Consider the following 27,528-nt stretch of genomic DNA (forward strand, 5'->3'; position numbering starts at 1 on the left):
AAATATGCCTAAGTTAGGCATATTTCTGGTGCAGATTGCGGTGCAAAGATCCTTTGCGACGCAATCTGCGACTTCTCCCGGCTGACACTAGGTCTAAAAAAGTGGGCATGGCATGGGCGGGGAAGAGCCAGACATTTACCATTTTCTATGCCTGTTTTAGGCGTAGAAAATGGTCTAAGAGAGAAAGCTTTCTTACATTTAGAAGCGGCATATCTGCCGAAGTTATGAAGAGGCCAGGGCTTATTAAGACCGACGTCTAAAATGCAGGTCTTAATAAATGTGCCCCATAGTGTTCACCTGAGTGCCACCAATCCTTCAAACACCTGATCATTGGTGGTGCTGAGATTCCCTACTGATATAATATTGATGGCCTATCCTAAGGATGGATCATCAATATTAAACTCTTCGTGTCTTGTGTGTAATAATACGTTGTGGCAAGCAGCTACACAGAACATAAACACAAAAAAAAAAATTCTGTCACCCTGATTTTGGACCATTATCTACAGTAATACATTGTCAGGCCTTGCATGCACACATGTTCTCCATTATGTTAGAACAGAACAGCAGTTTGATTCAGTGCAGCTTTGAGTGCTGACAGTGGGGCAATGGGGGGGCAATAGGAAAATAAAAAATAGTAATCTGGACTCCTTATCTGCAGTACTACACATGAATTACTATAGATAATAGTCCAAAATCAGGATGACAGATTCCCTTTAAATATACATCATTGGTATCATGATGATTCAGACAATAACATGATTACAATATTTATTCCACATTGAACATCAACAAAAAAAGAGACAACCAACAAAAAAAGAACTCCCAAAAAAGAACCAAAAAAGGGACCAAAAAGTTAACTGTACCAAAAAAAAAAATCTATAAAAACTACAAGTCGTCCTGCAAAAAAAATAAATAAAATCAAGCCCTCTGCTGATGGAAAAATAAAAATGCTATGTCTACAACTTATAAACTTAAAAATATATACATTTGGTAATTGTAATCGTAACAACCCTCAGAATAAAGTTATCATGTCACTTTTACCACACTGTGAACACCATAGTTATACAATACAGTATATGTAGCCCAAAATGGTACACTTCATTCAGCAAAAAACAAGCGCTCATATGATTTTAGGTGTTAAAAGTGCATGATCTGAATTGTCTCTGATCACAGACTCTGCCACTGAGGGTCTGCTGTATAAAACAGCAGAAACCCTCCAGCTATAGCGGCCACTCAGCTCGTGAGCGGGTGTCATCTTTAAAGATCCAACATTCACTGTATTCATGTATGGCAGATGTCAGGAAGGGTTTAAGGGAACTTTCACACCTTTCAAACCACATTTGTTTACTTCCAATAAGGAGTCCATTTTTAGAGATGTTTATTTTTATGTTGAATCAATTTTTTTCCAATTTGACCTAGAAACAAGACAAATATAGCAAAAAAGGTGGAAGTTGGGTTGTGCAACTTGAGATTGGTTTAATTTATGGCCTTTTATGGACCAGGGGTATGTCAGTGGGAAGGGGTTTTATTTAAACCGATCTGTTACATGGATAGCAAAATTGGACAGTATTGTATGCAATTCATTTAACAGCTCCTTCTATTAATTTCAATTTTTTTTTTTTCTTGACTAGCGTATTGTCAATTCGCTCACCCTGCCCATACCCCATTTTCCCAATAAGACTCAACAACAAAAGGTGGATTTTATTGGCCACAGCAGCCATTTTATTAAACATAACTAACATAAATATTAAATAACACCGTACCCAAGGCCTTCCCACCTGAAAGCCTGCCCCAGAACCTAACCAACCTAGAACCTGTTGAAAATCATGGGGGGAGTCCTTGGAGCCCCGCAAACCTGACGGGTAACTGCCCCGCCCCTCCTTTAAAATTACCTCTAGCCGTTAAACGCCAGCTCAGAGGCAGAACCGGTAACTATGGGCAACAACGAGGGCAGATACATGCCATACGCCACTCCATAAACCAATCCCTGGGGAGTCCAGAGGCTCCTTTGGCTCCCTCCCTACCACATAACCACTAACTCCAAGGACCCCCCACTGCCCTACCTTGGCCACCATGACAAAAACACCATTCTGCCTGGCCAACTAAACTCCACCCCTTCCATAACACCCAAACCCCCACATTCCCAAACTCCACACTACTTTTAGTGAATCTTGCAGCCTAAGGGTGGGTGGATGGTAGCTGCTCCCAACAACCCCTATATAATACCTAAACCCCCTCCCCTAAAGCGCCACCCCTTCCTGCCCTCCTATTAACCCTATACTAGCCTACCCTCCCTATCACTCCCTCCAAACGCAGTCATGCCTGGCCTTCCCCCACGCTTTCAGCCCCAGGTCCGGCCAGCACTTGACTAGCGTAGTGTCAATTCGTTCACCATGCCCATACCCCATTTTCCCAATAAGACACAACAAGAAAAAATAGATTTTATTGGCCACAGCAGCCATTTTATTAAACATTAATAACATAAATAAACACCTTCTCTTCTCCTACCAAACCACAAACCTGCCCCAACTGTACAAACAGCTCCCCTAACAACTCAAAGGAGACTGGCAGGCGCGGATCCACGCCAGCCGACGACCTCCTCCAACCCTTCAGTGCCTGTAGCCAGGGCCGGACTGGCCTGCCGGGATACCGGGAAATTTCCCGCTAGGCCGGCAGGCCTGAGTGCCACAAGGCCGTGGCCCTGGTGACAAGAGGGGGCGGCCGGCGGCAGGGCACAGCAGCAGAAGATGAGCGCTTCCATTGTGGAAGTGCTCATCTCCATAGTCAACTGTATCGCCATCCTCAGGACGGCGATACAGATGTCTATGCTGCGGCAGGGGAGGGAGAGGTGTGTCCCCTCCTGTTCCTCTGATAGGCTGCCAGCACTAGGCCGGCAGCCTATCAGAGGCTGGTGCAGGCGGCACAATGACGTCATCGCGCCGCCTGAGCCGTATAGCGAGGGACACAGGCCGGAAGAGGCCTGCATCGCATCGCTGGAGGTAAGTATAAGTGTTTTTTTTTTTTTATATATAGGTACAATACTGGCACATGATAAGGGGGGACTACCTGGCACATGATAAGAGGGCTACTGGCACATAAGGGGGACTTCTGACACATGATGGGGGGGCTACTGGCACATGATAAGGGGGCTACTGGCACATAAGGGGGCTATTGGCACATAAGGGGGGCTACTAGCACATAAGGGGGACTGCTGGCACATGATAAGGGGGACTACTGGCACATGATAAGGGGGCTACTGGCACATGATATGGGGTCTACTGGCACATGATATGGGGGCTACTGGCACATGATATGGGGGCTACTGGCACATGACAAGGGGGCTACTGGCACATGATAAGGGGGCTACTGGCACATAAGGGGCGGCTACTGGCACATAAGGGGGACTACTGGCACATAAGGGGCGGCTAGTGGCACATAAGGGGCGGCTACTGGCACATAAGGGGGACTACTGGCACATAAGGGGGGATACTGGCACATAAGGGGGACTACTGGCACATGATAAGGGGGGGCTACTGGCACATAAGGACGACTACTGGCACATGATGGGGTGACTACTGGCACATGATATGGGGGGGCTACTGGCACATGATAAGGGGGCTACTGGCACATGATAAGGGGGGCTACTGGCACATAAGGGGCGGCTACTGGCACATAAGGGGTGGCTACTGGCACATGATAAGGGGCGGCTACTGGCACATAAGGGGGGCTACTGGCACATAATGGGGGTTACTGGCACATAATAAGGGGGGGCTACTGGCACATGATAGGGGGGGCACTCTGACTACTGGCACATTATATGGGGAGGCTCTGGCTACTGGCACATGATGGTGGGGGGGGCTCTGGCTACTGGCACATGATTGGGGGTATCTATGGGGGCACATCTTATTGGCACATGATTGGGGGCATCTATTGGGGAACTTATTACTGGCAGATTATTGGGTGGCACTATAGGGGCATCTACTGAGGCTAAAAAGAAGGGGTATTTTATATGAGGGGCTCTGTATAGGGGCATTTTATACTGGGACACATTATGGTGGGTACTATGGGGAAGGGGGGAGAGGCGCACTATGGGGTCATCTACGGGGCACTGAGAAGGGGTATTTTATATTGGCATATTATGGGAACATTAGCTCAACTGGGGGCATTACAAAGGGGTATGTTTTGCACATTATAAGGAGAATTATTACTACTGGGGGGGCATTATGGTGGGCTTTATTACTCCCCCATGGTATGACCCCCTAGTAGCAGCACCAGCCTCTCCCTGCTCTGCTATTCCTCTGCCCCTTCTCCAAATCCTTATTATGAAATCTTTCTCATTAGGATAAAACACATCATCTCCGCCGAGCCCCCGGCCAAAGTGTTGAAGTGGCGTCCGAGATTCCCAAGGGCCAAGCCAAGTAATTGTAAGTTTTTATGTGAAATATGTTTATGTTTGTAGTTGATCTTTATTATCGATTTTACATTGCAGATATATTTTTTTTTTTGCAGCATATGGGTGAGATTTTATAAATATTTTTATTATTTGGTCGAAAGGCTCATTGGGGGAGGGGGGATTGTAACAGGACTGCCGTAGAATATCTAAAATAGCTGGTCAAGTAAAAGGTTGCATGCAACAATCATTAAATAGGTGGCCAACAAAAAATGGGCGGGTCAAAGGGCGTGGTAAAACACTGTCTGAGCATGCTGAGAGTTGTAGTTTTGCAACAGTTGGAGGCATCCTGGTTGGGAAAACACTGCGATAATATGAACAATGGGGGTTCTACAAAAGAGCTATCGTGGGGCAAAGTTCATATTCGTGTTTACACACGTGTTTTAAAATGAATGCCTTCTCCTATTATAAACATGTAAATAATGACGCAATGCTGTGGGGCTGGTATGCAACTTTTTCCAGGGCTGTTTTTTATCCCCTGTCCGGCCCTGCCTGTACCACCCAAAATGATTTTGTAACATCCTGCACGTCCCAAAAATATATATTTTCAGGACCTAACCCTAAACTTGTGCATTCTGGATACTAACCACCACTCCTCCCTGGAATGCCCCACAAACGTCAGCAACAAAACCCCATCCTCTAGCCCACACCCCTGAAAACGCTGCTTCCACGTACCCCACAGATCCCATGCCTTCCCGTACGCCGCCCAGGTACCTGACGCCAACGACCCCCTCACCAACTCGTCTACCAACCGAATGGCAGCTTCCACAATTCCTGAGGGAAGCCTGTTCCTTCCATGTCCGCCTCCGGAGCCAGCACCCGAAACCGGTCCCACTGGAAACGAGACAAAGCATCCGCAATTGAATTATCTACCCCAGGAACATGGGCCGCGACTAGCCAAGCATTCAAAGACAAACAGACCAAAACTAGGCGCTGCAGCAAGCGCACAACCAGCGGAGACGAGGCCGAAAGGTGATTAATGGCCTCCACCACCACCAGTTTGTCGCAATGGAAGCGCACTTTTTTATTCTAGAAAAATTCCCCCCAAATAACCACCGCCACCACAATGGGGAAGAGCTCTAACAACACCAGATTCTTCACCCAACCCTCATCTCTCCATTGTGCTGGCCACTCCCCCACCCACCACCGACCCTGCAAATAAACCCCGAAACCATACCCCCCCGCCGCATCAGTAAACAAGTCGAGGTCTACTGCCCCCATCACATCCGCCATCCACAACGAACGCCCATTATACGACTCCAAAAAGGACGCCCACACCCCCAAATCATCCCGCAGCTCCCGATGTAGCCGCACGAAATGATGAGGGGCCTGGACTCCCGCTGTTGCCCTAGCCAACCTTCTACAAAAAATCTGCCCCATGGGCATGATACGGCACGCAAAATTGAACTTTCCTAACAACGACTGAACCTCCCGCAGCTGCATCTTTTTTCGCCCGCATGCCGCCGCCACCACCTGCCGTAAGTCCTCCACCTTATCCTCAGGCAACCTACACTCCATCGCCACTGTGTCAATAACTATCCCCAAAAAACTCAGCCAGTAGTAGGGCCCTCCGTTTTAGTAGATGCCAAGGGAACTCCAAAACTGTGCGCCATAACCTCAAAGGAGCGTAACATAACCGAACAACCCTTCGATTTCGGCTGCCCGATTAACAAAAAATCATCCAAATAATGCATGATGGGACCCCAGCCCGATCACTCGCAAGCCATCCATTCCAAAAACGTACTAAACGACTCAAAATAGGCACACGAAACCGAACAACCCATGGGTAAGCACCTATCAACAAAAAACGCCCCATCCCAAAAACAACCCACTAAATGCTGTCACTCCGGGTGCACAGGCAAAAGACGAAATGCCGCCTCATTGTCAAACTTGGCTAAAAGAGCCCCCCGCCCATATTCCCTAACTCAACGAACCGCTTCGTCGAATGATGTGTAAACCACTGAACACAACTCCGCCACAATCCCATCAATAACCGAACCCCCTTTTGGAAAAGAAAGGTTATGGATAAGATGAAATTTGTTAGGCTCCCTCTTTGGTACCACACCCAACGGCGACACCCTTAACTCCGGCATCGGCAGCTCCCTAGAGGGACCTGCCATGCGACCCAACTCCACTTCTTTCCGCAACTTCTCAGCCACCACCCCCGGAAACTCAGATTCCTCCCCCCTTTCCAAATCCCGCCCTCCACAAACAGAATACGAAAACCCTCCCTAAAACCCACCAAAAGGAACTCAGCCGCCGCCGCCGCATTTGGATGCCTATTTAGAAACGGCACCATCTCGGCCACCTGAATTGGCGTCCGCCCCTTTTCCCGCTGCATCCCCCCAACTCCTCCCCTTGCATCCCTTGAAGCACCTCTGTGCCCTGTGATTCCCCCCACATGAGGAACATTCGTGCTTAAACTTGCACCTGTCCCCATATTTGCATCCCCCTTCGTTGAACAGGAAACATAAACCCTTTTGAGAGGCCGCCGAGCGCTCCGATTGCCCGGAACCCCCTGTTCCTCCCTAAAAGGACTGCCCTGCCCTACCCGGAGCCATTACTCGCATCCACAAGCCAATGTCCTTGTGGTCCCAACGGATGCTCGTACGTACCGCCTTCCGCTGCCGAAACTGCTTATCATACCGCAGCCATCCCTGGCCCCCGTATACCCGGTACGCTTCCCCCACCGCATCTAGGTAACAAAACAGCGCAGAACAGTTCTCAGGTGCTTTCTCCCCAATCACGCTAGCCAGGATCACAAATGCCTGCAACCAGTTAGAAAACATCCACGGAATCAGCCAGTACCGCCGTTTTTCCTCCTTTTTATCCTCCCTCAGGTCCCTATCAAAATTTAATCTTTCCAGTGGGCGTAACGAGAATATATCCATGTACTCCCCTTTCCAAATCTTCTCTTTTAACTCAGGCTTCAAATGGGCCCCCAGCAGCCCCTCAAAGCACACATAAACCTCGCTCTTCGCTGCGTCGTCCAGCCGAGGTTCCCTTTTCTCCCTAGCCCCTTCCTTATCAGCCGAGCTTTGCAACACCGCCCCCGACGATACGCTAGCCGTGCTTCCAGCTGCCTCCCCCCGTCACCCCTGACCCACTACTACCCGCTGGTCCAAGCACCGGTAAACCCGGGCGCCAGCCCAGACCCTACCCACCCCTTCAACAAATCCTGCAAACCCAATAACAACTCTCCCAGACCGCCCCAGGACCCCCCGACTACCGGAACCCCTCCCCCCAATAGAAGAAACCGTTAAAGGGAAATCCCCATGTGCCTCACCTAGCTGCGCAGATGCTGTGATTTCACCAGCCACAACGTGATGCAGTGGAGCTTGACTGGCGCAGACCTCTCCTCTGGACGTCCGTGGTTCTTCAGCACAGCCTTTGCCCTCCCCCGTCCTCGCAGTCCTCCAAGCCTGCAGTACCACAGCTTCGCCACCAGGGGCCACCACCACAGGGGCTGATGACGACTCCAGGCCAGCCAAATGCTGCCCGCTTCTATCTTCCAGCACAGGGCCGCCATCTTGACCCCGCCGTTCCTCCAGACTGGAATGCAGTACCCTCCCACGCTGGGAACGCTCACCCCCGCACTCCCGGTCCTGCGTCCCTGCTGCCTGCTGCTGAGGAGGAGACGTCCGGCCTCCCCATCTCCGGGTCCCGCCTGACGGTAGGATTCCTCCCGACACGCGCCCGCTGGGCCACTGCGCTCCGACCCGCGGCGCATGCCGGAGGGTCCCGTGGTGCCGGAGCCGCAGAGTCTCTTCTGGGCTAAGGCGCGCTGGAGGCCTAGTCCTCCACAGCCGGCAACAGGGGGAAGCTGTGGCACCTGCCTCCCCCTGCTGAAATCCCTGGATGGCCTCCTCCAACCAGTCTGCCCCTCTGCTCACCGCCGCAGCCCGAAGCTGCGCCAACAGCGCTTCCACGTCCGACATCGGGACAGACACCAACAAGGTACTGGATACTGCCACTGGGGTTCTCAGCGGGCTGCTCCATTCTCTGTCCCCTCAAAATGGCACCTTTCCCACCCCAACAACCCCTATATAATACCTAAACCCCCTCCCCTAAAATACTGCCCCTTCTTGCCCACCTATTAACCCTATACTAGCCTACTCTCCCTATCACTCCCTCCAAACGCAGTCATGCCTGGCCTTCCCCCAGGCTTTCAGCCCCAGGTCCAGCCAGCACTGGATTGCGACAGAAAGAGTGACAACAGTTTTTTTTTTTGTGGATAAAATAGTGCAGATATCTGAGCTTCTAATCTAGTTACAAAACAGACAGGTACCGAATGAAACAAAACAACTGACATACATTTTTTCTATGAAAGCCTATGGAGGAGATTTATCAAACAGGTGTAAAGTAGAGCTGGCTTAAGTTGCCCATAGCGTTTTTCACAGCTTCTTTGGAAAATGAAAGGTGGAATCTGATTGGTTGCGATGGGCAACTAGGCCAGTTCTACTTTACACCAGTTTGATAAATCTCCCCCCATGTATCTGTTAACTGCATCTGTTTTTTCCAATGTTTCTGAGTAAAAACGGATATGTTTAATAGATACATTAGCTTCTATAGAAAAACATGCAGCAAAAGTGTATATTTTGTCTAGTTTGCATTCCTGTCTCTTTTTAGGATGTGAAATAGGCCTTAGTTATTGGCTACACATACTCATCCATAAAGGCTGGTAAATATTTATTAAAAATAACCCAAATCAGGAGGAAAGTGGAAAACATCTGCATGAATTTTAGCATTTGTCAGCATGCACTTTTTTGTGTTTTTTTTGTAACATATTTTACCTTTTGCACTGTTTGCAATTCAGTTGGTGAAACTGTAAGCAACATCCACGGTAAAAGCAGGATGTAACACTTGTGGATTGTACTGTCCATTTCTATGAACATACACAGTAAAACTGCATCTTACCAATAGGTTCATATTTAGCACTTACTGTATAATGGTAGACTCCTCTGTCCCACAGAGTAGCAGTGCTCACAAACTTCAAATATAAAGGGGGTGGTTTCTGTAAATAAAGCAATCATATAAATGGCAATATTAGACTTGCAAAAATAATAAAGTACATTGATGAATGATAGTTCATTTACTTTTCAAAATTGTTTAGGATATCTGTTGCGATGAAAGCAATGTTGAGCGCTTTCATATGAAACCTTTGAAAACACATAATACAGTTACCGAATAATCAGTTATTGACTTTATAGAACGATTTACTATCCATTAGAAATGTATTATATATTACAAATATTATAAATATTACCATAAGCAGGTTTCCTGACATTTAAGCAAAAACTGTTCAGAGCATGCGTCTCAGGGTATAATATAAAATTGTCACTTGTTTGATATCAACTATATGTCTTACATTTCATCAAAACAATCATCCAGCAACAAGCTCAAAAATTATGCAAGTCACTAACTACAGAGGATATTTACCTGGCATTTCTTATCCTTGGATAGTGTAGCTTAAAGGGATTCTGTCACCAGGTCTCACCCCTGTCAGCTAAACATATGCTGATGTTCAGGGCCTCATAAGGATTTCTAATGTGGGCTTCTAGATGTGATCCGTAGCCTTATTTTGCTAAAAAACAGGTTTTACTAACCTGTCAGTCAAAGAAATAAGGTGCCCAAGGGGATGTCAAGGGATGCAAGGTGCCGGCCGCACCCACCGCCGTTCGTGCCCAGCGCCGCCTTTCCAGACTTCTGCGCTGCCTCCTAATCCTCTGTGCCGCCTCTCGCTCTCCCTCCCTCCCCCCTCCTTCTGCTGTAAGATCTCGCGCGTGCGCACAGGGCTCTGCCTGATGCACCCGTGCGGACTTCTCGATTTGGCTTCTTAAAGCGAAGTGCGCATGCGCCGGCACTTCGCTCAACCCAGGTATGACCTGCACTCTGGCATCAGCCTCTCAGAGCCCTGTGCGCACGCGCGATATCTTACAAAAGCATACAGCCTTCAGAAAAGCAAAACAAAATTGCTGCGTGCCCCTGCAGGGGCTGTGTCCCAATGACTCTTTAGTGGTACAAAATAAGGACATGGAGGCGGCGCCAATAAAGTAGTGGAGAAAAAAAGGTTTTGTAATCCATGTTGTGGCAGTGCGTGCAAACACCTGCTTCTGAATCTGCTTCTGAATCCCTTTTGTTAGCTGTAGAATGACTCTGCGTCACTATTAGGCTTAGGCTACTTTCACACTCGGGTTTTGTGCTGATCCGTTCTGGACGGATCCGTTCAAATAATACATCCGTCTGCATCCGTTCTGAACGGATCCGTTTGTATTATCTTTAACATAGCCAAGACGGATCCGTCTTGAACACCATTGAAAGTCAATGGAGGACGGATCCATTTTCTATTGCGCCAGATTGTGTCAGTGAAAATTGATCTGTCGCCATTGACTTACATTGTGTGTCAGGACGGATCCTTTTGGCTCAGTTTCATCAGACGGACACCAAAATTCTGCAAGCAGCGTTTTGGTGTCCGTCTCCAAAGCAGAATGGAGACTGAACGGAGACAAACTGATGCATTCTGAGCGGACCCTTTTCCATTCAGAATGCATAAGAATGCAAACTGATCTGTTTTGGAGTGCTTGTGAGAGCCCGGAACGGATCTCACAAACAGAAAGCCAAAATGCAAGTATTAGACTGGGATCGACCTGAGAATCAGAAAGCGCTGATGCGATTTTGGGGATTTACTAATTACTACAGAAAGTTTATCCTGAATTATTCCACTATTGTCAAGCTTTTGACTGATATGACCAAGAAAGGTGTGGACTTCTCAGTCTGGTCGGTGTGAAAGTAGACTTAGTTCACACTTCAGTAATTTGGTCAGTTATTCTCATAATTTAGGAATGTAGGCCTGAGAGTAGGCTTGGCTCCTGAATTTGGCTCACAATAAGTGATGGAAATAACTGACCAAATAACAGAAATGTGAACTCAGCCTTACAGGTCAGTGTTAGCGTCAGGTCTAATTTATCGGCATAGAATTAACCATGTAGTGGCCCAAGTTTCAAGTAGTGGCTCCATGATAGTGGGGAGGGTGTCAGCAGTAAGGCTGTGTTCACATCACTGTTTATTTTTTTAGTTCTTCTGATCCATCTTCTTATCCAACAGCCCAAAATAGCAGATCCTGTAGTTTGAGCATCCGTCTTCAGACATTTGATCAGTATTTGTAAGGCAAAAACGACAGTGGGTCCAAAACAGAGATGAAATGTGATGCAAATATTTTCATGTCTTCTGTGTTTGGACCCACTCTTGCTTTTGGCTTCCAAATCATGATCAAATCCTGATGCAAAATACTACTCAAGCAACTCGTGATGCATCTGGCCATTTGCACAAGGGACTCGGAGGGACTCCCTGCCTCCATCTCCACTGCATACTGCCATGGTCTGTCGGGGTCATGTGCGTTGTCTTCGTCATCACCCTCTAGCTCCTACTGCTGCTCTCCTCTCGCTTGGGGAGATAAACCACCTAGTTCGGTATAGAATTCCTGGACGTTTATGTCCTCCTCCTCATCATCATCCTCCTCATGTGCCAGTTCAGCGTCCACAGGTCCTGGCGACTGACAAATAAAGTGGCCTACTCAAAGGGCATGAGCAAACGGCAGGTGTCAAGCATGAGTTGCCACTGTCTAACATCATCTTTACACTGGGGAGTAGTCCTGTCTGTCTGCATCATCAAGAAATCGGTCATGGGTTTCCTCTGCTCATACAGTCAGTCCAACAGGTGGAGCATGGAGTTCCAACGTGTGGAAAAGTTGTATATGAGGCAATGTAGGGGAACACTGTTCTGCCTTTGCAGCTCAAAGAGGGCATGTTTTGCATGGTAAGAGAGGCTGAAGTGCATGCACAGTTTCCTTGGCATTTTCAAGATGCCTGCAGTTGGGTGGAAGACTTTAGGAACCGGGTGACAATCAGATTGAAGATGTGCTCAATGCAGGGTGCATGGGTCAGCTCTCCCTGACGCAGCGCAGACAGAATGTTCTTCCCGTTATCGGTAACGATGGTTCCTATCTCCAGTTGGTGAGGAGACAGCCAGGATTAGATTTCTTGGTTGATGACGCAGAGCAGTTCCTCCCCGGTGTGACTCTGTTCGCCCAGGCTGACAACATCGTGCTTTGCATAGGTGGTATGCTGGAGGACCACTCCGAACTGTGCTTAAATTGGAGGATGAGGGCAAGGTGGAGGATGAGGAGGCAGAGGATGACATTGGTGCAGAAATCCCAGTATTACAACGTGGAGGTGGCATTGCCATCGCCTGGCAAAGTTGCTGTTGTGCCTGGGCCGAAATCACATTTGCCCAGTGGGTTGTAAAGGACATATATTGTCCTTGATCATAGTTACAGCTCGACATGTCAGCGCTAGCATGAACTGTACCAGACACCAACAGAATCAAGGACTGGCCCATCTTCTGCCCGACATACGTGTGCAGGGCTGGTACAGCTTTTTTAGAGGAAAAATTATGGCTTTGGACTCTCCACCTTGGGTAGGCACAAGCCATCAGTACTCCTAAATGTTCAGAGTCCATGATATGGAAAGGGAGTACCAGCAACTTGGCCAGGTGCATGTTCAGCTTCTGCGCCGTTGGATGAGTGCACACATACTGTTGTCTCTTTGCAATCGCCTTGGTAATCGATTGCTGTCGAAATACGTGATGAGCAGTAGGAGGTGGAGGAGCATTAGAAGCAATAGACAAAGGGAAAGAACAAGAGCTTCCTTCTGCTGATATTGAGGAGCCCTGACTGCTGGAGAAGGCGTGCAGGCTTCTGGGAGATGCCTTTTGAGGGCCCAGGCAACTGTCTGTTAGCCATAGTGTACATTAATTGAATAAGTAATGTAACAGATTAAGTATGAATGGCGCGGCATGTGTACTAGATAAACGTGCTTATATATTAGACCGCATGTTGAGAGTAAGTCTGATGCACAGTAAGTAAATGTATAACAGAACAGATTAAGTATGAATGGTGCAGTAAGTGTACTAGATAAGCACGCCTATATATTAGAACGTCTGTTGACAATGAGTCTGATGCACAGTAAGTCTATATATAATAGAACAGATTGAGCATTAATGGAGCAGTAAGTGTATTAGATAACAGCGCTTATATATCAGAACGCCTGTTGAGACTAAGGCTACTTTCACACTGGCGTTTTGAATTCCGTTTGTGAGATCCGTTTCAGGGATCTCACAAACGGTTCAAAACGGATCAATTCAGCCCCAATGCATTCGGAATGGATAAGGATCCATTCAGAATGCATCCGTTTGGCTCCATTCCGCCTCCATTCCGCTCTGGATGCGAACACCAAAATGCTGCTTGCAGCGTTTTGCTGTCCGCCTGGCGATGCGGAGCCAAACGGATCCGTCCTGTCTTACAATGTAAGTCAATAGGAGCGGATCCGTTTTCACTGACACAATATGGTGCAATTAAAAACGGATCCTTCCCCTATTGACTTTCAATGTAAGTCAAGACGGATCCGTTTTGACTTTGTTCTTCATAATGTAAACAGATCCATTCTGAACGGATACAATCGTTTGCATTATAGGTGCAGATCCGTCTGTGCAGATACCAGATGGATCCGCACCTAAAGCAGGTGTGAAAGTAGCCTAAGTCTGATGCACAGTAAGTCTATGTATAACATAACAGATTAATACTTAAAGGGGTTGTCCGTGTTATTTTTTTGTTCTTTATATGTTTCTAACTAATCAAATATAACAGCTTTGCCATGCACTTATGCATCTGTAGTTGCTCCTTTCTCAGATTTTACTGAGGGTCACATGACCTGTGATGTCAGCTTCTCTCCCTGCTCTGATAATGATTCCTGCACAAGCCTGACCTGTGCACATCACTGTGCTGGCCACGCCCCCCTGCACTGCTGGCTGCTGCTTATTGCTCTCTACCTAGATTCTTAACCCCTTCAGCACAGACTCAGGGCTGAAGGCTTTACTGAGTAGCTGCATGCAGTGAGGAGACAAATGCTGGGCACAGGAGCTGACAGAGGAGTTCTGCAGAGCATTGCACAACAGGTAGGGGGAAGATCATGTGTGTATCAGCAGTGTCATTGTAAAGCTGGGACCTGTAGTCCTACACATACAACATGCTGCTGAGTCTCCCAGAAGGCAGACATGTCACTCAGGGCAGCACTTGTTTTCACTCCCTTTGCAGAGCGGGGGGAGGGGCATAGATTGTTATTACTGCAGGTAAATAAAGGGCCAGAAGAGAACCAGGGAAATGAGGAAAAATATTTTTTTTACCTAAAACTTGCTTAGTTTAGTTATATACATTTAGATTTACAGTGCTATATATATTTTTTCATAACTTGGACAACCCCTTTAATGGCGCAGTAAGCATACTAGATAAATGAGCCTATATATTAGTCTGTGGACAATGTGTCTGATGCACAGTAAGTCTATGTATAAGAGATTAAATATAAATAGAGCAGCAGATGATCTAGAAACACATGCCTATATATTAGACTGCCGGTTGACAATGAGTCTGATGCGCAGTAAGTCTATGTATAACAGAACAGATTAAGTATGAATGGTGCAGCAGTTGGTGCACCATGCATAATCCCTATACTCTCCCTACAGTGTATATTAATTCTCCCCACAATCTCCATACACTGTCCCTATCCAATATTTTACAATTAACAGCTTTGTTAAGCACTGTCCCTAGAGCTTGGCACAGTCCCTATGCTCAGCTCACAGTAAAATAGCAGAGACCAGGCGGGATGAGACTTTTATAGGGCTGTGACATCACAGGGGGTGGCTATCTGCTGATTGGCTGGCTGCATGGCAATATGGGTCATATTGCATTCCTGGGATTCTTACTTTCACTTTGTAACACGTGTAGCCACCATTTTAGGAAACAAATTATTCATTACCACGAAGCGTGAGGAAATTTGGATTCGTGGCGAATTGTATTTTTCCTGAAATTCGCATCTAAGTCAATTCGTTTCACTTCAATTTGCCCAACACTAATTGAGATGTCTGCTCGTTCATCGGTTGATCTGCGGCACCTTTAGATGGGCAGATTATCGCGAAGAAGCGTTTGTAGTAACTTTTGTTCTCAATAATCGTCGTGAACATCGAGCAATAGAAATCCAGCTTTAGCCATGTTTAATATGTATAGTGAGTGATGACATCACAGGTCACTTGTTTTGCTATTGATGGATTAAAACACCAAGCTTCTTTCACTATCTGGGATACTGCCTCTATTTTTTCTTTTTGTGGATTCTTAAGGGAGCAGTTGGATACAGCTCCAAAAGGGGCGTGCATCTGGACTTTGCAACTGAAACCCACTGTGGGTGCTGTATGTATTCTTTTTTCCAGACATCACAGGTGAGCCATATATGAAGATGTCAATGGATGCTACAAATATGTATGTGTGAAATCATGTGTGTATATATCAAGAAATTGCATTGTAAATTTTTTGATATGTGTCTGGAAGCAATTGGTTAATTTCCATGCAGGCCAGAAAGCTGAGCTGAGTCAGGGTAGGGGTCACACTTATGAGTTCTCCATATTGTGTGGCATGTTCCTGCAGTTGATAAATATTTATAGGTGCCCATGAGGACTTTGTGGAATCCTGAGAACAAAGAGATTGCCAGAGCAACTGGTATGTAGAGGACCAGCCGTATTGCATGATGGTTAGTGTTCATCACCCTTCAATTTGGGTGCAACATCAGAAGAGAAAGTAAACCTGTTGCCACCAGTAGAGACACTGACACTGCCAAACCTGTTGCCTCAAGAGACTGTTGTAACCGCCAAGCTTGTTGCCCCATGTAAGTCCAATAAAAACATTCCACCAACTGTGTCCACCTGATTCCATTATCCATGTGGGAAGGACCTCATGTATACCACTTAATGGCTAAAAAAGATACTGCGTATGACCTGCACCTCTTATATGCTGCTCTTCCCTGAGACCACTCACGCTAAATCTTCCTTTTCTGATTTGACAACTAACCCTGTTCTCACCCCATTATCCTGACATGATCTAATGTCAGATTTCAGAACCCTGTGCCTACTGTATCTTATATGTATTTATTTTAGAGGCATTATCATTCTTTACTTTCCCCAATAGGGCTCACAATCTAAGTTCCACATCAGTATGTCTTTGGAGTGTGGTGTCATGATAGGGATCAGTAAGGCCCTGATCTTCATCCACACCACTGTCCCTATCTACTTGCACTATCCACCCTAAGTGATGTGCAACAACAGCGGTTCACAAGGGGTCCCTTTAAGATGAGATAAGTGTTTCTTGATGCCAGATTCAATGAAGAAACAACGGGACAAGTCCCTTTAAGAAATGGTGTTGGTACCCAGGTGTAGGAATGGCCGAGTGATATAGGGTGGCCTATAATGTCCCTTAATGTTTTGTGCATGTGTCACTGAACCCCAGGAGATAGCTCTAAAGCAGAGTAATAGGGTGAACAATTGAGGGATTTGAAGAAATATTTGAGTCCAGACCTTGTGATAAAGTTCAATGGCAGCTTTACTTTGCATAAACGTTTCTCCAAACGGTTTACAGACTTTATCTTGGTTCCAGCAGGCTTTAGCGTTAACTCTGGCAGGCAAACAATCTCAACTCTGCTACATCAGTTTCTCTTTGGCTCTGCTGTACTAACAGACTTAAATGGAATCTCTGCTTCTGCAGGATGCTGCAACTTCTCTCTGTAGTCTGACTCTGGATTATGCCAGGGAATAGGTTAGAATCCTGGAAGCTCCAACATGGAGTCTCAACCAGAACAAACAAGAATTGCCCCACCTCATTCTGGTAGCAAAAAAGACTGGCACACTTCTGACCAAGAAAGGAGGGGAGAATGGAATGGTGAGTTCCATTGTCTCTAAGTGTAGCACCTGCTGGTGAACCAGGCGCATTACATGAACAAGTACATAACATTATTATAAATGCACAATGTGTCTAGGGACCTGGAAATAAATGCATAAGATAACATTATATTAGCATTCACAGACAGAAGCAGGGCATAGGAGGGGTAATGCCACTCGGGGGCATTACAGATGGCCCACAACTGGACAGCGGTCCCTTCCTAACTAGGTGCAGGGGCCTACAGTGAACAATTCATAGGACAAAATAATAAACGAAGTGACAGATACATAGAGCAGATAACAGACTAGTCAGGTCAGACAAATAGAGCCAGAACCAAATAAAACTGAAGATAGCAGAGTCATACAAATCAAAGTCGATACCAGGAGAATCTAATATAAGCCAAATCAGAAATCAGAAATGCACCAAGCCAGAAGGTGATACCAGGAAATCTCTTCAGATTCTAATTGTCAGGCAGAGGGATGCTAGAAAATGTGCCATGTCCAAAATTCAGAGGTCAAGTGCAATATAGCCAGGATATCAGTAATAGACACCTTAGTTACAGGCAACTATGACCTGCAGTACAGAGAGAGATGCAGGCGTCACTGCAAATGAGCGGAGCGCGCATATCGGCCAAGTAGAATCATCATGTGCGAGGGAACCAGAATACTCGGAGGAAATCCATGCAAATACAGGGAAACTCCATGCAGATGTTGTCTTTGGTCAGATTCAAACCCAGGACCCAAGTGCTACAAAACACTAGTGCTAACCACTGAGCCACCATATCTTAGATGGCTGCTAAGATTGGGAGACTCATTCTGAACATATGCAAAACACCACTTATTCTGTACTACATTGTAAGTCACTGAATGTGACTGAGCAGCAATATGTCCGTTCTGATCCAAGAGAAAAACGTCAGTACGCCCATATTTCATTTGTAAAAAGACTATTCAGCAACAATACCAGGCATTGTTTAATACACAGTCCGCTATGAGGTCATTCATGAAAAGCATGTAGGTAAACTTTTTTCCAAACTCCATCTTAAGCCGTCCTTTTACTCAGACAAAACATATGAAGACAACAAACCAGGGTCCTAAAGATGGACAAGAATACAGGTGGGATCACTTCATTTCTGAAAAGCTATTGTAACCAAAAAAAAAGAAAACATACTTCAAAGTAAGCAGGAGTTCAGATATTCATTGCGAGCAAGTCATTAACTTGATTTTCCAATGAATCCAGCATTACGCTTTCATTATCAACTGTTTGAATTTAGGCTGAACGGTAGCCGAATAATGTAGGTTGATCAATGCGAGCAAATTGAACAAGAGAATTTTGCAAGCTTCTAAATGCAATTAACCTGTTTGGCAGTAATTACATATTGAAAGCTTAATCGAGTACTCCTGGAAATTCACAAGGGGCTACATATGGTCTAAAGGTACACGGTCATATGAAAAAGCAGACACGCTGACCTCTTTTCATAAGAAAGAAGAGGCAGCGCTAAGTGTGGTGTTAATGACAAATACAGCTCAGCCCGACTAGGGACAAAACGAGGCAGCCTGCACGCTAAAAAAACAAGAATGGCTTTAATGAATTGGAGCACAATGCCGTTTAGTCATGGATGTCTTGGTTAACATGCAAGTGCAGACAGGTGATGCAATACAGGGTTAATTCTTTTTGTGTCTTATACACAAACACACGCTCTTGAGTGTATTCCGATAAATGAATGGAGCCACCTACTGAATCAGGTGGATGAAGAAAAGCTGTCCCTGCTCCTAATATCTTCAAGCTACTTCTGTTCCCTCTATAATGAGTTTGAAACTGGATAGCCCAAGCTGAAAGGTCAGGATCAGAGCGTATATCCCTGCCTGCACTGCCTGCGAGATTAGAAATAAATAACATGAGGACGTGTACCATAGCTGGGGTTTATTTTTAATGTAAACAGGGAAATAGGATGCTGCCTCTAATTGAATTGACCAGGCAGAATGATGTGTGCCCTGCAACGGCGTAAGATTTTATCAGCAACCACTGAACCACTCGGCTACGAAGAGACAGGAGACACAGGACACTGAAATATTGTATATCTAGAGGTCTTGAATAATGCAATATGGATGTATCCTAAATATTATTTGTGCCTTTGAATTTGGCAGAAATCTTTTGGGTCATGTAAATTCATTTTTGGTCACAAAGTAATGGTGCTGCCCAATAACTTTTAATGGTAGTTGATCACCACTTCAGTTACCCTGACCTCCCTCTTCCATTTAACCAACACTAAACGACTCTCTAGTTCACAGTAAAAGTTTCACTATGCCTGCAGAATGTATAGTTGACTTATCTGCTTTTCAACGTTGTTGTCATGATTTGTTTCAGTCCCCTCATCATGTATGTCAGATTCTACCTGGCAGGCTTAAACACTCGCCCGCCACTTTTAGATGATGTCAACACAGTGTCCATCTTATAGCATCCTCTGCAGGTTCCTTGCCCTGACAGCATTAGCACGTGTCTCACACTACTGAAGCACACTGTGCAGAGGGTAGTCTGAGAATTTGGAGGCCATTTTAAATACACATAGAGGGGACTGGCAATGGTAAAGTAACACATAAAAGGGTGGCAGGTATATTAAGCACACATTTTGCATGTACAATGAAATATTTATTGTGAATTAGAGGGTCCTTCTAAAGGGGTTTCAATACTGATGGCCTATCCTCAGGATAGGTCATCAATATCAGATTGGTGGGGTGTGAATCCAGGCAACCCTGCTAATTAGCTGTTTGAAGAAGCTGCAGCACTCCAGTGAGTGATGCGGCTTCCTCACTTCATACTAAACACAGCGCCATACATTGCATAGTAGCTGGGCTTGGTGTTTGGGCCCAGGCCCAATCATGAATGCGCCACATGACCAATGAACATGACGTCACTGGGCACAGCACTGCAGCCTCTTCAAGCAGCAGATCGGTGGGGGTTCTTGGAATTTCACTCCCATCAATCAGATATTAATGACCTTTTCTAAGGATTGGCCATCAATATTCAACTCTTGGAAAAACCTCCTTTAAGGCGTAACTGCCGTTCTATTTTTATTTGTGTAATTTATAGGGGCAGTGATGCTGACCCTTTTTGTGATATACTTTAATTACTAAAATCATACATTTCTATTAGAAAAATAGCTCTAAAGTGGCCCATTTAAGCCCTAGCAACGCTCCTCTGTCTTCTGTTTACATAACACAGTCAGTGTTAGCAAGTCTCCACTGTTATGTAAACAGAAGACAGAGGAGCGTTGCTAAGGCTCAAAATGGGCCACTTTACAGCTATTTTTCTAATAGAAATGTATGATGTCAATAATTAAAGTATATTACAAAAATGGTTAACATCATGGCCCCTATACATTACACAAATAAAAATAGAACGGCAGTTACACTTTAAATAAAAAATTTAAAAAAGCACATTTCTAGTGGCTGGACAAAAGCTATTATAGTGATGTGTTATAAGGTCTGCAATGCAATTGCCATAGCTGTCTTTTCTATCTGTACCCACACCCATCTGTATAAACATCAAACTGGGAGAATGTAATATTCCACATGCCGTGTGTTTAATATTGACCCAGAATGAATTTCCAGAACATTTCATATGTTAGTTACCTTCTTCCATCTGTGCCTCACACATGTCGCACCTAGCCAAATGACTCACATATAATTCAATGTCGTTTGAGGCTTTATACACGCAACAAAGCAAAGTGCCTGAGCGACAAATCCTTAACTAACATATGTTAACGTCTGTGCACAAAAGTCAGGGTTTTGTCTTTCTACCATCCCTAAACACTGAGCAACGAAAATAAAGCCCTTTCATTTACAAAGCCAAAAAGTTAAATTCAATTGTATTTAATTGAGTCCTTAAAAGGGTCGGACATTGAGGTTATCCAGGGTCAGATGGTCGCACTGACTTTCTGACTCTTTAAATGCTAAAGAAAAGGTAGTCAGTGTCCCTGCTGGTAAGACTGCCTGTCACATTTGTTTTTCCCCTTTTCTACTTTAATTTAATAGCAATCAGCACAATATGGCTGTCCTACTGTGAACAAAGGATTGGGCAGAAGCTACATTTCCAGCCTACAATAGTTTTACAACTACAATAGAGCTGTTACACTTTGATACTGCACAGTAGCTTACAAACCTACTCTGAGTATTGTTCCCAGACTAGGACAGATGTGCATATACTACGCAGTTAATATTACCTTCTGGCATGCCATAAATACCATAACTTCTGCGTATCTGATGTATGAATCAATATGTAGGGTCAATCAGGAAGCAATAGACTTTAGTCATCCTACCAGTGCAAACATCTCCCATCAGTTTCTACAGGTAGTCTTCAATAAGTAGATATGTAATGTAATAATCATATCAAAGCTATAGTACACACATGCACAACATGAAGTTCATGATTCCCTCCTGCACAGCCAGTAAAGCCGGATGTACACAGCACAATAGTCCGGCTTATTATCAGGAAGAAACATTAGTACAAACACATGTTCCTGATAATCGGCCAGTGTAAAGATGCCGTCAATTACCCGATAAACGAGCAAAACTCTTGTTTATCAAGTGAATTCATTGTTAATGCAGCAGCACATTAAATCATCATTCCTGGGCATCCGAATGTGCTGTATGAACAGAGATCTACTGCCCACAAACAATGACTGTATGAGGCTGAGAGGTGGCAGTAGTCACTGCTCACCCCAATACAGTGCAGGAGATTGCTGCATGTAAATGTAGCTCTCATCTCCTCTGACAAGCAGGCAGTTAGCGGGAAGGAATGGTCCCTTCCTCGTAATTGCCTGCTTAGTCAGTGTGTGTAAATGCACCTTAAGTGGGTTGTCTCATCTGAAACATTGGTGGCATATCACTAGGATATGCCACCAAAGTCAGATAGGTGTGGGTCCCTCCTAAGGGACCCATACCTACCTTTAGAATTCAGCTCCCAAAGAGAACAAAAGCGCACCACATATGCACGGCCGTCCTCCAATCATTTCTATGAGAGCAGTTCCATAGAAGTGAATGGAAGGGTGGCCGCGCTTTCACTGTGCACTCTCCATTCATTTCTATGGGACTTCCGGAAAGAGACGAAAGCGCCGCTCGGCTATTTTCGGCTATCCCATAGAAATGAAAGGAGGGCGGCCACAAATGCACAATGCATTCTTGTTTTTTTTGGAAGCTTCGTTCTAGAGATAGGTGTGGGTCCTATAGATGGGACCCACCACTATCAGACATTGGTGGCATATCCTAGCAAGACAACCCCTTTAAGGCACAACAATCTATCTGTCCTCTTTGCTGCAGCCACAAGACTAAAGGAATTGACTTGCATTATGGCCACATGAGTACAATTGTGCAATTCTCAAACATATCTGTACTAAGAGAATGGAAACACGTGGCAAATTTAGCTTACATCTGCCACCACAAAAACATCCTGAAATTGATGGTTTTTGCAGTGGCATTGCTTTCAGAATCTCAATGGGTCTTATGCTACTTTCAACATTTGCACTGCAAAGGTTTAAAGCCGTGGCTAAAACCTGTATCACAAACTGACAAGTTGTGGATTGAAAAACCCACAACACAAGTCAATTTATGCTGTGGGTTGTCGCTGCAACATGTTGATGAGATTTCTGAAATCTCATCCACTTTGCTGCTACTTTTAATTCAACAGATTTTCCACACAAAATATCTCTTTGGGGAATCCACAGAATTGATGCCACATGTGGCCGTCCTGGTCGCATCACATCACATGAGCATAGTTGCCATTCAGGACCTACCACAGCCACGTCAGGTGAAGTAAAAGCAACTAATAACTAGTGATGAGAGGCATAGGCAATATTCGAATTCGCAATATTTAGCAAATTTGCAAATTCGAGAATTCGTGATCTCCAGTCATGTTTTACTTGATTGCGAAAATCGGCAATGTAATAAATTTGCGATAAGAATATTCAACCCTATTCGCAAATATCAATATATAGCACTATATTCTAAATATTCGTGAATTCTCAAAGTGGCGACATTCGCAATTAAAATTCGCGATTCCAATATTTGCGCTAAATGCTACTAATAACATGAAAGTTAATTCTTGGCAAATAATACTACATTGAATAGTACATTTACAGTACTTTCATTCTTTGCATACCCAATCTCTCTAAAGAAATGGGTAAGATGTGGCAAAAGAGCTAAGGTTTGGTTAAGTCACACTGGTAGCATTTGTCTAGGGCTTAGACAATATGCTAGTGGTGTGCCTTGATCAAACCTTTGCTCTTTTGCAAAATTTCAAAAGCCTACACCTTGTTAAAATCAGTCACCTTCAGCCATGTTTACAGCAGTATTTGATGCTGACACAGCAATGTAGAGCATCCTGTTCTTTGTTTTTACATGTTCCATCTATGATACCATGGAGCATGAACTAAGGGCTACAATGTCCCATCATGTCACAGCAAGTTTACAGATGGGTATGACACAATGCCTTGGCTAAAACATAATCCAGTTTGGCTGTTATTACATTAATAAAAAGCTAATTTGAAAAAGGACCAAATATGTGCTTTGCTTGTAATACACATTACTACCAACATTTTATTCTGGTTACCTCATGTGGTATATACTTACAGTGTGGCTCAAAAACCTAAAGAGATTGTGCATCCTACTACTATACATGCTAGCTACAACATTTTTTTGGTGGGCCCAGTGTGCACTTGTGAGATTGAGAAACAGTCACCACGATTTATTAGGGCTGTCATTCTGCTCTTTAACCACAAGAGGCTGCTGTTTCCCCACACAGCTAACATACTGCAGTACTTGAATATGCATGAGTGGTGGAGTAAACAAGCTGAAGGAGGAGCAGGAAGGAGCTCAGCAGACATCTTGTGGAAAGACACAGAGCGGCTGGAGAACAGCATTGGGTGTCATCCAGGCGTCAGTGTGTCCTGGAGTGGCCAGAGTTGTAGCTGAATGTGACCGATGGCTGTCCTGTATCCAGATATCGTCCAGAAAAGAGAGGATCGTTTCCCAGAAGGCTGATAGAGCTGTGGAACAGAGCTACATACCCTGCAGGGCCTCCTGTTTGCTGGAGAGACTTGTAGTTCAGTTTAAAGTCAACATCGGATAAAGAGCAGACCCGGGTCGGTAAGAGCGTGCCAGCACCCAATTACAGATTGGCGCCTAGAGACTGAGAATAGGCCTGTAGTTAGATAGATATGGTCTCCATTTGTATCAGGCCAAAAGTGTTTGCCACATTTACTACAAGGAATCCATTGCTTAAAGAGACATTGCGCAATTGAAAGCTGCCATACTGTTTGTAACGGATCACCTGGCACCCCGACTGAGTACCTCCGTTGATGGATGCTCCTAGCGTTTCCTGAGGTTTACAAGCACTCTGGCAGACACCACAATCACCGAACCGAAGAAGCAGATAAATCCTCTTCAAGCATATGAATACTGTAGGCAGTTGAATAGGAATCATACGAATAGGTTTACACTCCTAGCAGTCAAACTGGGACAGCATGCAATAAATCCTCCCCCAAGCATGAGACGACACTTCACCTTGAGGGTTAAAACAGGAACTGACTTTATTTTGACACAAGCATTGATTTATACACATCTTCCAACAAGGTTACCACCCACAGGGCTCTGCAAAAACAGCCAATCATATGTATCTACAGTATTTAAACCTTCCCAGCAATTGTACACAAAATCCCCTTCCCTCTGTCTGTAACGCAATAAATAAAACACAATAAGCATTGTCTGAGACGCAATCCACAAAATACAATTACCAAACGTAATGGACTAACTTGAACCCTGGCATACACATATACAATTTAACCGAACACATAATAACATACATAATATTTAAGACAGCCTGAATGCAATCTGCTACACAGTCTTAAAGGGGCATTGTTCCTAAAAGTCATAACATGTCCACGGATGGCCATTAAAGGGCCAGTAGCAGCAATATAAAATACCACATGCCCAAATATTGCATTCAAACGTACCAATTTACCAGGGGCCATAGTCAGCAGGTAGGAGGCGGGCAGCCAGGCCTCTCCAATGCCCAGTGGCGAGGCGGGTTCCGCCACATTTCTCCCCTTTCCCATTGAGACTATCCAGACTCCAGACCTCCAGTCGGTCTGGGGCTCTGATAGTCAGCCGGCCTTTCTCAAAGGGTGTAGTTGTCCCTATGGCCCCCTGCCGCTTGTGCCCAGTTGTAGATCCATGGCTTGGGGGGAAGGTAACCAGGGTGCCCTCTCCCCTGGTTGAACAAAGCTGTTGCTGGGGGGAAGGGGTAACAAACTCCTCTCCCTTAAACACTTTCAGCCGCTGGGGAGAGGGTGTACAAGCTAGTCCTGTAAAAAGGGGGTTTGTGGAGCAGAGGCTAGCGGTGCTCTGCCCGGATGCCAGCTCTTCTGCTGGAAGGACTGGAGTACAGTCCTGCTGGGTAGTAAGGGGACAAGTAGGGCAGAGGCCAGCGGCGCTCTGCCCAGATGCCAGCTCTTCTGCTGGGAGGGGGCCAGAGGGGGCTAACGACTCCTCTACTGACCCCAGTACCTGGTTTGGAGTTGGCTGTGGAGGGGAGGGGTTGCTTACCTCCTCCTCCTGGTACTGCTGCTGTTGGGGAGAGAGGCCGACTGTCTCCCCTCCCTGTAAAGCACACTGCCGCTGTGGAGTGAGACCGGCTGTCTCCCCTCCCTGTAGTTCACACTGCCGCTGGGGAGTGAATCCGGCTGTCTCCCCTCCCTGTAGTTCACACTGCCGCTGTGGAGTGAGACCGGCTGTCTCCACTCCCTGTAGTTCACACTGCCGCTGGGGAGTGAGACCGGCTGTCTCCCCTCCCTGTAAAGCACTCTGCCGCTGGGAAGGAAGGACGACACACTTCTCTCCCTGTATTACCCCCATCTGGAGTTGGAGATCTGGGCCAACTGCCCCGCATCCCTGTAGGGCCGGTAGAGAGATCTCGGTCCCATCTCCACCTGCCATCTGTGGGTCTTCCCAGGACCAGTCGATAAGGTCCCTCATTTCTGGGGCTGGTTGTGGAGTAGGAGGTACCGAATGCGGGTCTCCTGATGACGGGCTTTGTTGTTGGGGAGGGGGAACGAAACTCAACGCTCCCAATGGTGTACAGTCCATAAGCCCCATCAGGTTAGAGACAGGCGGTGTCACTTGATCATATAAGTCCGCATAATTCTGTTCGATCTCCCACTGCTCTGGTGGTACTTGCAGGGTATAGGGTGACTGACTGGAGCTGACCAGGTGCTGGTAATCCTGCTCCAGTTCCAATTCCTGGACAGCCAGTTCAATCAGGTCTGGCCTTAGGTCTTCGGCCATAGGGAGATCCAGCACGGCCTCTCTGTAGTCAAATATGTCCCAAAGCCGTGCCTCTGCCGCACTCCCAAATTCCGGTTCTGCAAAGGCCCCCCATAATAAGCCAGGGCCATTATAATCCTTGCCCTCGGGTTTGTCAAATTTGGCCATTCCGGGAACCCGCTGAACCGCGTACCAACGTAGCACTTGCAGTTCCCTGCATGCCAGTGAATTAAGTTGCCTCACCAATACCTCCTGGGCCTGTTCTCCCAGCATAGGTATCCGTAGGGCCACTCTGACTTGTAACCGCTGCTCCTTGCTGGGAAGACGCTCACCTCGCCAACGCTGGTCACCTTCTAGGGTTTCTTCCCACATCTCTTGTCGGGCGCTCTCTCTGCAGTCAAACCTGGTTGCCTCTCCTATTGGCTTGACCAGTGGTGCCAAGAGGTTCTGTAACCTCCGGTTACATTCCTTTTCTACATCGAGCGTTGTCCAGGGACTCGCTGGTTCTATGCCGCTCCATAATAATTCCTGTGTCTCCAGGGTGTTGTTCCTCTCACACCAGGACGCCATCCCACTGCTTGCCACCAATGTAACGGATCACCTGGCACCCCGACTGAGTATCTCCGTTGATGGATGCTCCTAGCGTTTCCTGAGGTTTACAAGCACTCTGGCAGACACCACAATCACCGAACCGAAGAAGCAGATAAATCCTCTTCAAGCATATGGATACTGTAGGCAGTTGAATAGGAACCATACGAATAGGTTTACACTCCTAGCAGTCAAACTGGGACAGCATGCAATAAATCCTCCCCCAAGCATGAGACGACACTTCACCTTGAGGGTTAAAACAGGAACTGACTTTATTTTAACACAAGCATTGATTTATACACATCTTCCAACAAGGTTACCACCCACAGGGCTCTGCAAAAACAGCCAATCATATGTATCTA

The 27,528-nt window shown here is 45.9% G+C and overlaps 1 protein-coding gene across 2 annotated transcripts in view; it reads right to left on the reverse strand.

Moving 5' to 3' along the window:
* LOC120979212 overlaps positions 1 to 27,528 on the reverse strand; it is a 433,119-nt gene that overhangs the window by 387,842 nt on the left and 17,749 nt on the right. For both annotated transcript variants that reach the window (XM_040407825.1, XM_040407833.1), the window contains exon 2: positions 9,393 to 9,464. In XM_040407825.1, coding sequence (XP_040263759.1) covers positions 9,393 to 9,464 — 72 coding nt within the window. The remainder of the gene's footprint in view (positions 1 to 9,392; positions 9,465 to 27,528) is intronic.

The sequence above is a fragment of the Bufo bufo genome, chromosome 1 (assembly GCF_905171765.1).
Source record: "Bufo bufo chromosome 1, aBufBuf1.1, whole genome shotgun sequence".
NCBI lineage: Eukaryota > Metazoa > Chordata > Amphibia > Anura > Bufonidae > Bufo > Bufo bufo.